The following is a 12,602-nucleotide window of genomic DNA, read 5'->3' as shown; positions in this document are numbered from 1 at the left end:
CTGGCAGTTGTAGTATTGCAACAGCTGGAGACTCCCACATAAGTATAGGACCCCCCCCCCCACAGGTACAAAATCCTTCTTGAGAGACACTATGCACTTTCTATCAGTGATCCAATCACTACATATACCAGATGATGCCATCATAGCCTCCTTTGACATAGTCTCACTTTACACCTCAATTCAACATGATAGGGGTTTTAGAGCAGTGAGCAATGCTCTAAAAAAAAACTCCCATTGACTACCATGCAAAGTGACTTCATTTTACAGTTACTATCATTTGTACTGGAGAATAACTATTTCTCCTTTAATGATGAGTTCTATATCCAAAAACGGGGGACCGCTATGGGCAGCAACTTAGCACCTACGTATGCAAACATCGTTATGGCCGAGTTTGAAGAAGAGAGCGTCTATGTATCCCACCACTCCAGTTACTTACTGGGGTGGTGGAGGTACATAGATGATATCTTCATTATCTGGACAGGTGGACCAGAGGAATTACTAAACTTCCAGAAGTACCTAAACAGCATTGATACCAACTTACAGTTTACCTTATCCTTCTCCGACAACACAGTTAATTTTCTAGATACACAAGTGACCATCCGCAATAACAGACTATCCACAGACATCTATCACAAACCTACAGATTGTAACACCCTTCTGAAATTCGAATCTTCACACCCCAGACCAATGGTATCTTCACTTCCCTACTGTCAATTACTAAGAGCTAGCCGTGTCACGGATACAGAGGACAAATTTGAGATGGCAGTAGATCGAATGGTTAAACTTTTCAGAGATAGAGGATACCCAGCGGGCATTATCTCTAAACATGTACAGAGGGTAAAAACAGAGAGGAGACTAGGCAAGTCCCAATTTGACAAAGAAAACCAATTCAACCGTATACCTTTTATCTCCACGTATAACGAAACATCAAATAGTATTGCTAGAGCCATGAAAAAACACTGGCGCCTTGTTAAAAACAGTTTTCCCCAGATAAAAGCATTTCAAATCCCCCCTCTAATGTCTTACCGTAGGTCACGGAACCTTAGGGACCACCTGATTAAAGCTGACATCGCAGGACCTAGAAAAAAATCAAAAATATATGTCAATCAAATCCAAAGGATGCTTCCCATGCCTCAGATGCGTTAGTTGCAAATATATCAACAAGGGCAATACATTTATACATCCACAAACCAAGAAAGAATATCCCATCAACTTTTATCTGACATGTGAAAGTAATCATGTAATTTACATACTTTGGTGCCCCTGCAATTTGATTTATGTGGGGGAAACAAAGAATGATTTCCGAACCCGCTTAAATCAACATAGATACTCTATGAGAAAAAAGCGCATGGACTTACCGGTATCCAAACATTTTACTGAAGCCAAACATATGGAATTCGAACTTAGGGGCATGCTTGTCGATCACATCCCCCCACCAACGAGGGGCGGTGATCGCATAACCATGCTTAAAACCAGAGAACTCAGATGGATACACAACCTTGATTGTTTGAAACCAAAAGGACTCAATGTGGAGTTCACAGTCCTCCCTAAAATGCTTAAACGTTGATTGACCTAGCCCTTTGATAATCAGTTTTCCCACCAAGCTTTAGGTGATAGTGATATGTATCACAAGATTTGTATATATTATATTAATTTTAATCATGCTACTCTCTTTTGTTTTTAGACCACTTGTACACCGGGTACTTGCCATGATGCCAACCATTGCTTTGCATTCTACCCTATATTTATCACTGGATTCCATATTCTGCAATCTAGCCATTTCATTCACTTTTCCTCCTCTCATTTTGCGGTAATTTTCATCCATGTTTGACTTCAAATTCCCCTTTCTAACACTGATCATATATATCTATGTTCTACTCTATTCTCATGGGCATCATCTCCCTCTGCACATTTGTCTTCTTGCACCTGTACCATCTATCTTACTGCTTTGTGTTGTACCGACCACACTCCACATTCTCGGAGCTCCGGCATGACTGTTTCCATGAATGGGGTACTTATATAGACACATGTCTGCATTAGTGTGTGGGAAGAGGGGTTCAAAGTCGGCTAGTGGCTACAGTTGGATTACCCCTGACAACAGCCACTCGACCTGGTGCTGAGTATGCACATGTCCATGAGCATCTCTTAATAGGCACCCCCCGTAATTATCCCAATTACACACTAGACAGGGTTGTCTATGTCCCTGATATGTGTGTTGCTTACTTTGTATGTGGGAGCTTATAATGTGATCCTATATAACATGGTATTCACGTTCTCTCTTTTTTTCAGTTTGACCGCCCAGAGCGAATCCTTGTTGGCATCGGTACACACACAGTGGTCTGGAGCATAGGATCGGTCCACACACACCGACAGCTCCACTATTTTACGATGGTTTACGGGATACGAAGTCGGTTCAAACACACCGACAGGGCAAAAATGCCTGTCTAGCTTTGGATACTCACATGTGCGTATAGATAATGGATGCCCACTCTTCCTCTTGCCTCTTTGGGGACACCTGTTGCTAAGGATAACGACAGACGGAACAGGTTTCCCACTACCTTATCTTCCATTGGGGAATCTATACTATCTTCTCTACATCAGCACCCACTAGTGGTGAAGTGACTAACTAACTACTCACCTCAGACAAGCCCAACATGGATACGCTCATCGCTCACTGCCACTGGAGCCGCTGACAAGTCCTGGCTACTAGGCTACTAAGGTACGGACGCATCTGTTGCCATGGATGCGACTCACAGTGCGCATGAGCAGTCTCTTCTTTACATTCTGCAGGCCTATTACGCATGCGCTAGTGACGGTGAGAGGTTTCTATGGTAGCAATGACGTCATTTTGACGCCGCTACCCCCTCACAACCCGGAAGCGATGCCAACAGCCGCGAATCACTTTGATACCATGCTGGATCGGCGTCTCTCCAATACAGGCATCATGGCGAGGACACCGGAAGTTTTTCATGACTGCACGCATTTGCATGTATATTTTCTCATTTGTACGTTTACTATGTAAGTATTTGATATCTGATTACTGTAATACATGCATATATACTATGATGTTCTATATGTTATGAAATGTTCAAGATATTCACTTTTGATTATGTATGCACCTGGTTTACTTATGTAAATTGTCTTGCTAATTATGTCACATGACCAAGTGGGAGGTCTATTTAAACCCACCTATGTCACTATCAGTTACTTGAGAAAGCCAGTGAGAGACTGGTGAAACGTTGTCTTTGCACATGCTGGAATAAATAACCACCTTTTGCATATTTGTGGAGTGCTGCATCATCTTTACTTCTCTAGATAGATAGATAGATAGATAGATTGATAGATAGGAGATAGATGGATATGATATAGATAGATGGATATGATATAGATAAATTTATATGATATAGATAGATAGATCAGTTTCCCAACCAGGGGGCCTCCAGCTGTTGCAAAACTACAACTCCCAGCATTCATTTTGCTTTATGATCATACTGGGAGTTGTAGTTTTGCAACAGCTGGAGGCCCCCCTAGTTGAGAAGCACTGATCTATATCAATCATCTATCTATTGTCTATCTATCTATCTATCAATCAAAAAAAAAAAATCAGTGCAAAAAAGGTGGAGATTTATTGCATTATCCCAGTGTACAAAAGAAGCGATGTTTCAGCGACCTCTTGTCGCCGTTCTCAAGCTCCTTGAGAACGGCGACGAGAGGTCGCTGAAATGTCGCTTCTTTTGTACACTGGGATAATGCAATAAATCTCCACCTTTTTTGCACTAATTTTTCTGTGTGTTGCTGGTCTCTTGCTTTTTTCTAGTACAAGTGAACCTCTCACCAAGGTCCACACCCAGCGTGCACCATTGCATTGGTTTTCTTAATTTTGTTGTGCTGCTCTTCTGGAGTTTTTTTTTTTTAAATCTATCTATCCATCTATCTCCTATCTATCTCCTATCTATCTCCTATCTATCTCCTATCTATCTCCTATCTATCTCATGTCTATCTATCTATCTATATCATATCTATCTATCCATCTATCTATATCCATCTATTTATGTATCTATCTATCTTTCTATTTATCTATCTATCTCATATCTATCTCAGATAGATGAGAGATAGATGAAAGATAGATAGATATGAGAGATAGATAGATAGATGATATATAGATATATAGATAGATATGAGATAGATAGAAAGATATATTAATAGATGATAGATAGATAATAGATATGATATAGATAGATAGATGATAGATAGATATGATATAGATAGATAGATAGGAGATAGATGGATAGATAGATGATTGATAGATAAATAGAGCAGTGTTTCCCAACCAGGGGGCCTCCAGCTGTTGCAAAACTACAACTCCCAGTATGCTCATAAAGCCAAAGACATGCTGGGAGTTGTCGTTTTGGAATAGCTAGAGGCCCCCTGGTTGGGATACACTGATCTATCTATCTATCTCATATCTATCTATCTATCTATCTCATATCTATTATCTATCTATCTATATATCATCTATCTATCTACAAAACTAAAGATCCAGCGGCACTCCCAGATAAGGTGCAAAAACCAAGTGTTTTATTCCCCCATGTATGTGTGACGTTTCGATAGCATCCCGCCATCTTCATCATACATACAGTTGTACATTCTGTAGTCTCTGTGACATCACTGTGCTTCATAATAAACTGTGACATCACTGTGCTTCATAATAAACTGTGACATCACTGTGCTTCATAATAAACTGTGACATCACTGTGCTTCATAATAAACTGTGACATCACTGTGCTTCATCATAAACTGTGACATCACTGTGCTTCATCATAAACTGTGACATCACTGTGCTTCATCATAAACTGTGACATCACTGTGCTTCATAATAAACTGTGACATCACTGTGCTTCATAATAAACTGTGACATCACTGTGCTTCATCATAAACTGTGACATCACTGTGCTTCATCATAAACTGTGACATCACTGTGCTTCATCATAAACTGTGACATCACTGTGCTTCATCATAAACTGTGACATCACTGTGCTTCATCATAAACTGTGACATCACTGTGCTTCATCATAAACTGTGACATCACTGTGCTTCATAATAAACTGTGACATCACTGTGCTTCATCATAAACTGTGACATCACTGTGCTTCATCATAAACTGTGACATCACTGTGCTTCATCATAAACTGTGACATCACTGTGCTTCATAATAAACTGTGACATCACTGTGCTTCATAATAAACTGTGACATCACTGTGCTTCATAATAAACTGTGACATCACTGTGCTTCATCCTGTAATTTGATATCACTGTGTATAACAACCCTGTAGTGACATCACAGTTTATTATTCTTGAATGCTGACTTCACTGTGTATATTTTCCCGGTACAATGACATCACTGTATAGTTACCCTCTACTGTGACAACACTGCGTTTATTAACCCTGTAGTGGCAAAACTGTTTATTGTCCCTGTACGGAGACATTACTGTTTATATTAACTCTGAACTGTGATGTCACTGTGCATATTTACCCTGTATTGTCACTCGCAGTGCAAGGTAAATATGTACAGTGGCATTAGGGTATACAGGCTTAATATATACAGTGATGTTACAGTGCAGTGTAAGTATCAACAGTGATGTTGCAGTATAGAGATAACACACAGTGATGTTATAGTTCAGAGATAATGTACACAGTGATGTCAAAGTACAGGGATAATACACACAGTGATGTCACAGTACAGGGATAATATACACAGTGATGTCACAGTACAGGGATAATATACACAGTGATGTCACAGTACAGGGATAATATACACAGTGATGTCACAGTACAGGGATAATACACAGTGATGTCACAGTACAGGGATAATACATAGTGATGTCACAGTACAGGGATAATACACACAGTGATGTCACAGTACAGAGATAATACACACAGTGATGTCACAGTACAGAGATAATACACACAGTGATGTCACAGTACAGGGATAATACACAGTGATGTCACTGTACAGAGATAATACACACAGTGATGTCACAGTACAGGGAGGGATAATATACACAGTGATGTCATAGTACAGGGATAATACACAGTGACGTCACAGTACAGGGATAATACACAGTGATGTGACAGTACAGGGATAATACACAGTGATGTGACAGTACAGAGATAATACACACAGTGATGTCACAGTACAGGAATAATACATAGTGATGTCACAGTACAGGAATAATACACAGTGATGTCACAGTACAGGAATAATACACAGTGATGTCACAGTACAGGGATAATATACAGAGTGATGTCACAATACAGGGATAATATACAGAGTGATGTCACAGTACAGGGATAATACATACAGTGATGTTACAGTACAGAGATAATACACACTGTGATGTCACAGTACAGGGATAATACACACAGTGAGGTCACAGTACAGGGATAATATACACAGTGATGTCACAGTACAGGGATAATATACACAGTGATGTCACAGTACAGGGATAATACACACAGTGATGTCACAGTACAGGGATAATATACAGAGTGATGTCACAGTACAGGGATAATATACAGAGTGATGTCACAGTACAGGGATAATACACAGTGATGTCACAGTACAGAGATAATACACAGTGATGTCACAGTACAGGGATAATACACAGTGATGTCACAGTACAGGGATAATACACACAGTGATGTCACAGTACAGGGATAATATACAGAGTGATGTCACAGTACAGGGATAATATACAGAGTGATGTCACATTACAGGGATAATACACACAGGGATGTCACAGTACAGAGATAATACACAGTGATGTCACAGTACAGGGATAATACACAGTGATGTCACAGTACAGGGATAATACACAGAGTGATGTCACAGTACAGGGATAATACACAGAGTGATTTCACAGTACAGAGATAATACACAGTGACGTCACAGTACAGGGATAATACACAGTGATGGCACAGTACAGAGTTAATACACAGTGATGTCACATTACAGGGATAATACACAGAGTGATGGCATAGTACAGAGATAGTACACAGTGATGTCACAGTACAGGGATAATACAAACAGTGATGTCACAGTACAGGGATAATACACAGTGATGTCACAGTACAGGGATAATGCACACAGTGATGTCACAGTACAGGGATAATACACAGAGTGATGGCACAGTACAGAGATAATACACAGTGACGTCACAGTAGAGGGATAATACACAGTGATGGCACAGTACAGAGTTAATACACAGTGATGTCACATTACAGGGATAATACACAGAGTGATGGCACAGTACAGAGATAATACACAGTGATGTCACAGTACAGGGATAATACACAGTGATGTCACAGTATAACCATCTCACAGCCGGACCACCATGTAATTTCAGTAGAAAATAAAGCAGGGCCTCATGTTCAAGTTTCGCCTAAGGCCTCACAAAGTCTAGAGCCGCCTCTGGTCGGCCCTACCATGGGACCCAGTGGGACCATAAGTCCCAGGTGGCACTTTTGCAGGGGCGGCATTTTGCTGCCCCCATTTTTTTTTGTGCCTAGTAGGTTCATGGTAGGGTTGGCGCCGCTGCTGCTCACTGTTCTAAAGCAGCTGTGGGGTATAATAGCGCAGCGGGCACTTTAGAAAGTGAGTCAGCCTCCGGCCGACCGGGGTCTGACGAGGGACGTCGCAAAAGTGACGTACTTCTGCAGACCCGCTCATGAGGACGTCAGTGACGTCACTCGTCAGGCCGCTGCCGGAGAGGAGAAGCGCTGTGCAGGGCAGGTAAGTGTGTCTCTGTGTGTGTCTGTGTCTGTCTGTGTGTTTGGGGGGGCTATGGCTACCTAATGTGAGGAATCTATGCTACCTAATGTGGGGAAACTATGTTACCTAATGTGGGGAATCTGTGCTACCTAATGTGGGGAAACTATGCTATCTAATGTGGGGAAAGTATGCTACCTAATGTGGGGAAGCTATGCTACCTAATGTGGGGAAACTATGTTACCTAATGTGGGGAATCTGTGCTACCTAATGTGGGTAAACTATGCTACCTAATGTGGGGAAACTATGTTACCTAATGTGGGGAATCTGTGCTACCTAATGTGGGCAAACTATGCTACCTAATGTGGGAAAACTATGTTACCTAATGTGGGGAAACTATGTTACCTGATGTGGGGAATCTGTGCTACCTAATGTGGGGAAACTATGCTACCTAATGTGGGGAAACTATGTTACCTAATGTGAGGAATCTGTGCTACCTAATGTGGGGAAACTATGCTACCTAATGTGGGCAAACTATGCTACCTAATGTGGGGAAACTGCTACCTAATGTAGGGAATCTATGTTACCTAATGTGGGGAAACTATGCTACCTAATGTGAGGAAACGATGCTACCTAATGTGGGGAATATATGCTACCTAATGTTGGGAATCTATGCTACCTAATGTGGGGGGCTTGAATGAGCTGCGGCATATGGGAGGCGTTAATAAATAATTAGAAACTTATACAGCAAGTGACATATGGGGGTCCACCTGAGTAAGTGACACATGGAGGGGTGCTGAACAATTGATGTTCTTTGCACAAGGGCCCTCTGCTGTCTGTGTCCGCCTCTGGGTAGAGAATAAGGGGTAAAGTGGAACATAGAACAAATGCAGTTATTTTTTTCTTAATTTTTTTTAATGAAGTAAACGAGATAAAGGTAAGCAATGACTTTTCCTCAGTCTGAAGCGCGGTCCTCATCGGCAGGAAGCAGTGAGGAGGAGGAGGATGACGGAGGTTCTGATTCCATCTCTGCTTCTTTTTCGTCCCTCTCTATATATAGGGCCGTGGCCATGAAGAAGGCCCCTCCGGTGACTGCCATTATGGTGCAGGTCATGAGGGCATACTCCAGGCTGCGGTATTTCAGAAGAGGGGATTTGGCATATCCTCGTTCGTAGGTGTCAGATATCAGGCCGATGAGGTACGGGCTGCCGGCGTCACCTAGGAGGTGATAGATTGTCATCTGCACAGCCAGGGCTGAAGATCTCCTCCACGGAGTTACTACTTTTAGTATAATGTCAGATATGAGGGTGAAATTTACTGACAGAAGCGTCTCTCCGATGAAGATGAACATGTTGGTGGCAACGAGGCTGATGTTGCCAAAAGTCAATGCCAACAGAAGAAAAGGGTGTAGAGCATCATCGCGCATCCACACACAAGCGGGTCCGTCCGTGGGTTGGATTTGCGATATCTTTTACTTATCTCCGTCCCTGCTACAACTCCCAGAATGCCGGAAACGACTGTAACCACACCAAATATTAGGATGTCGTCATAGTCACACGGTTCAGCACGGCAAGGGTCCTTCTCTTGTAGGAGTGTTCGTGCGTGGGTCAGGTATGACGGACCCCATACACCTATGGCTCCCACTATGAAGGATACCGCCGTCGATCCCATGGTGGTTAACATGAAGCTTCGATTTTTAAATAGTTTTTTCAGATCTGTCGTCCATTTGGCAAACTTCTGGGATTTGTTGTTCTTCTTCCCGTTTGTAGTCGGTCTTGGAAGCTCCTTTGTGACAAAAACCTCAAAGCCACAGCTATGAGGCCCAGGCCAGGGGTGATCCGAAATGCCCAGTGCCAATCGCCCCTTGCTGCATCAGTCACTTTGGGCCCGATGATGTATCCTAGTCCGCAGCCCACAGGTATGACAGAGTAAAACACGTTCAGCATGCGGGTCCGCTGGTCACTTGTAAAAAGGTCTGCAATGATGGAGGGGGCGATGGTGCAGAAAGTCGCCTCTCCGGCTCCAACCAGTCCACTCGTCAGCAGGAAGAGCAGGAAGTACCCGTCAGGGATGAATGACAGGGTAAGTGTCATGCTCAGCCAAACGATGACTCCTGTGCAAACAGTATATTTGTTATTACAGTGGTCGCCCAAATATCCGGCAATTGGTGCGACCAGCACGTAGCTTCCAATGAACAATGTATTCAATAAGCCGGACAGACTAGCATTGGTGTCATATGCTTTCTGTATATAAGGCAGCACCCCCGCCACGCTGGAGCGATTTGCATAGATGAGCAAATTAACAAAGGCGAGGATCACTACGGTGATGATGGAACGTGCGGTGGACATCACGCTTAGAGATGGCAGGTTCTGCCTCTCAGGGATATCGCCCTTTTCTACATCCATATCACTATGGTCCTCCATTGCTTCTTCCTCCTCCTTCAGCAATGGGTCTTGTGGAGAGGCCATGGTCACAGGTCAGAGCCTGAAAACACTAGAGAGAGAGAGATAAGTGAACACATTAGACAACATGTCAGCATTCCTGTCATTATACAATAGATCTTTCATACAGAGCAGAAATGTCCAGCACAGAACCACAAGATAACACTAAGACAGTGGCAGCCTCAGAAGAAGACGCTTCTCTATAAGTGTTTTATATGGAGACGTCTTCCCTGAGGTTACCAATGTCTGATAACCCTGAACCTGTCCGGTCCTAGTAATATCTGATAACCCTGAACCTGTCTGGTCCTAGTAATATCTGATAACCCTGAACCTGTCCGGTTCTAGTAATATCTGATAACCCTGAACCTGTCCGGTCCTAGTAATATCTGATAACCCTGAACCTGTCCGGTCCTAGTAATATCTGATAACCCTGAACCTGTCCGGTCCTAGTAATATCTGATAACCCTGAACCTGTCCGGTCCTAGTAATATCTGATAACCCTGAACCTGTCCGGTCCTAGTAATATCTGATAACCCTGAACCTGTCCGGTCCTAGTAATATCTGATAACCCTGCACCTGTCCGGTCCTAGTAATATCTGATAACCCTGAACCTGTCCGGTCCTAGTAATATCTGATAACCCTGAACCTGTCCGGTCCTAGTAATATCTGATAACCCTGAACCTGTCCGGTCCTAGTATTATCTGATAACCCTGAACCTGTCCGGTCCTAGTAATATCTGATAACCCTGAACCTGTCCGGTCCTAGTAATATCTGATAACCCTGAACCTGTCCAGTCCTAGTAATATCTGATAACTCTGAACCTGTCCGGTCCTAGTAATATCTGATAACCCTGAACCTGTCCGATCCTAGTAATATCTGATAACCCTGAACCTGTCCGGTCCTAGTAATATCTGATAACCCTAAACCTGTCCCGTCCTAGTAATATCTGATAACCCTGAACCTGTCCGGTCCTAGTAATATCTGATAACCCTGAACCTGTCCGGTCCTAGTAATATCTGATAACCCTGAACCTGTCCGGTCCTAGTAATATCTGATAACCCTGAACCTGTCCGGTCCTAGTAATATCTGATAACCCTGAACCTGTCCGGTCCTAGTAATATCTGACAACCCTGATTCTGTCCGGTCCTAGTAATATCTGATAACCCTGAACCTGTCCGGTCCTAGTAATATCTGATAACCCTGAACCTGTCCGGTCCTGGTAATATCTGATAACCCTGAACCTGTCGGGTCCTAGTAATATCTCATAAACCTGAACCTCTCCGGTCATAGTAATATCTGACAACCCTGAATCTGTCCTAATAATGGCAGATTATAAGGGCTTGGCTGTATGGTCACTGGGCCATGTGAACTTCATACTGTAGATACAATTGGGCTATCCTGCTATATACATTTACTAATAATGAACCTACCCCATCTCATTGGGATCTATCCATCCCCTATATGACTTTCTGCCACTAGTTGATTTGACAATTTTCCCTTTCGAAGTACCCAGAGTATTTCTATTGTTAGTGCACACAGAATTCTATTATATAATATTATATTTCTGCCCTAATCTTTCTGTCATTCTTTTACTACACCACCAAATCTTTCTCATAGACTTATATCTTTCAGAACTTCATGAATTATTACTCTTTTTCTTGGGGGCTTTTTTGGGCATAATTGCATTTCAGCAGTTTTGCAAGAAAAAGCTCTGGTCATGATACTATCTGTGCGTTTTATTATGTTTAATGCCTAAGCCAAGTATTGTCACAATGCTATGAGAAATATAACTTTTGTTATTTCTTTTGGAAATTAATTTCCTGTTTTTTTTTGCTAAAAAAAAAAAATGCAACAACAATAAAAAAAAAAACTGTCAAACAAAAAGCCCTGTGTATGTATGAATAGAAGAGGCTGAGACTTACCTTGTGGTTCTCTCTTCAGACAAGGAACGGTCAAAATCTTGAATTCTCTATCGCAAATAGAAACTCTCTAACAAACACTTTGCACCACAGGTTGTGAATGCAAAACACACTGAAGAGACTGCAGCCGGCGCGCACCTCCTTGTACAGCTTACGGTGACATCATCACAAGCATGTGTGACATCACAGGGTTCTAAACCATCTTCAGGTATGTGTATATCTGTATAGTAAATGTGAGTAGCCATATTAGTCCAGTGATGCAGATTGTAATACCTTTTTTATTGGACTAACAGAATTTTGTAGAGACAAACTTTTGGGATTCCTCCCTGATAATTTATAAAGTCCTTTGATCATTAGTCCTTGACTATTGGACTTGATAAAGGGAGGAATCCTGAAAGCTTGTCTCTACAAAATTCTGTTAGTCCAATAAAAAAGGTATTACAAGAGACTGCAACATATTTTTTGATTTGTGTG

The 12,602-nt window shown here is 42.1% G+C and overlaps 1 protein-coding gene and 1 pseudogene across 1 annotated transcript; both read right to left on the bottom strand.

Annotated features, from left to right (window-relative positions):
* Positions 1-8,674: 8,674 nt before the first annotated feature.
* Positions 8,675-9,138, bottom strand: LOC130357912 (protein spinster homolog 1-like). Its single transcript, XM_056560665.1, has one exon. The coding sequence runs from the start codon at positions 9,117-9,119 to the stop codon at positions 8,724-8,726; it is 396 nt and encodes a 131-aa protein (XP_056416640.1). The 5' UTR covers positions 9,120-9,138; the 3' UTR covers positions 8,675-8,723.
* LOC130357911 (protein spinster homolog 1-like) lies at positions 9,138-10,415 on the bottom strand (annotated as a pseudogene).
* Positions 10,416-12,602: the final 2,187 nt, after the last annotated feature.

Source organism: Hyla sarda, chromosome 2 (assembly GCF_029499605.1).
Source record: "Hyla sarda isolate aHylSar1 chromosome 2, aHylSar1.hap1, whole genome shotgun sequence".
In the NCBI taxonomy this organism is placed as follows: Eukaryota; Metazoa; Chordata; class Amphibia; order Anura; family Hylidae; genus Hyla; species Hyla sarda.
Note: the sequence above shows the minus strand (reverse complement) of the source record. Positions and strands in the feature narration are given on the sequence as shown.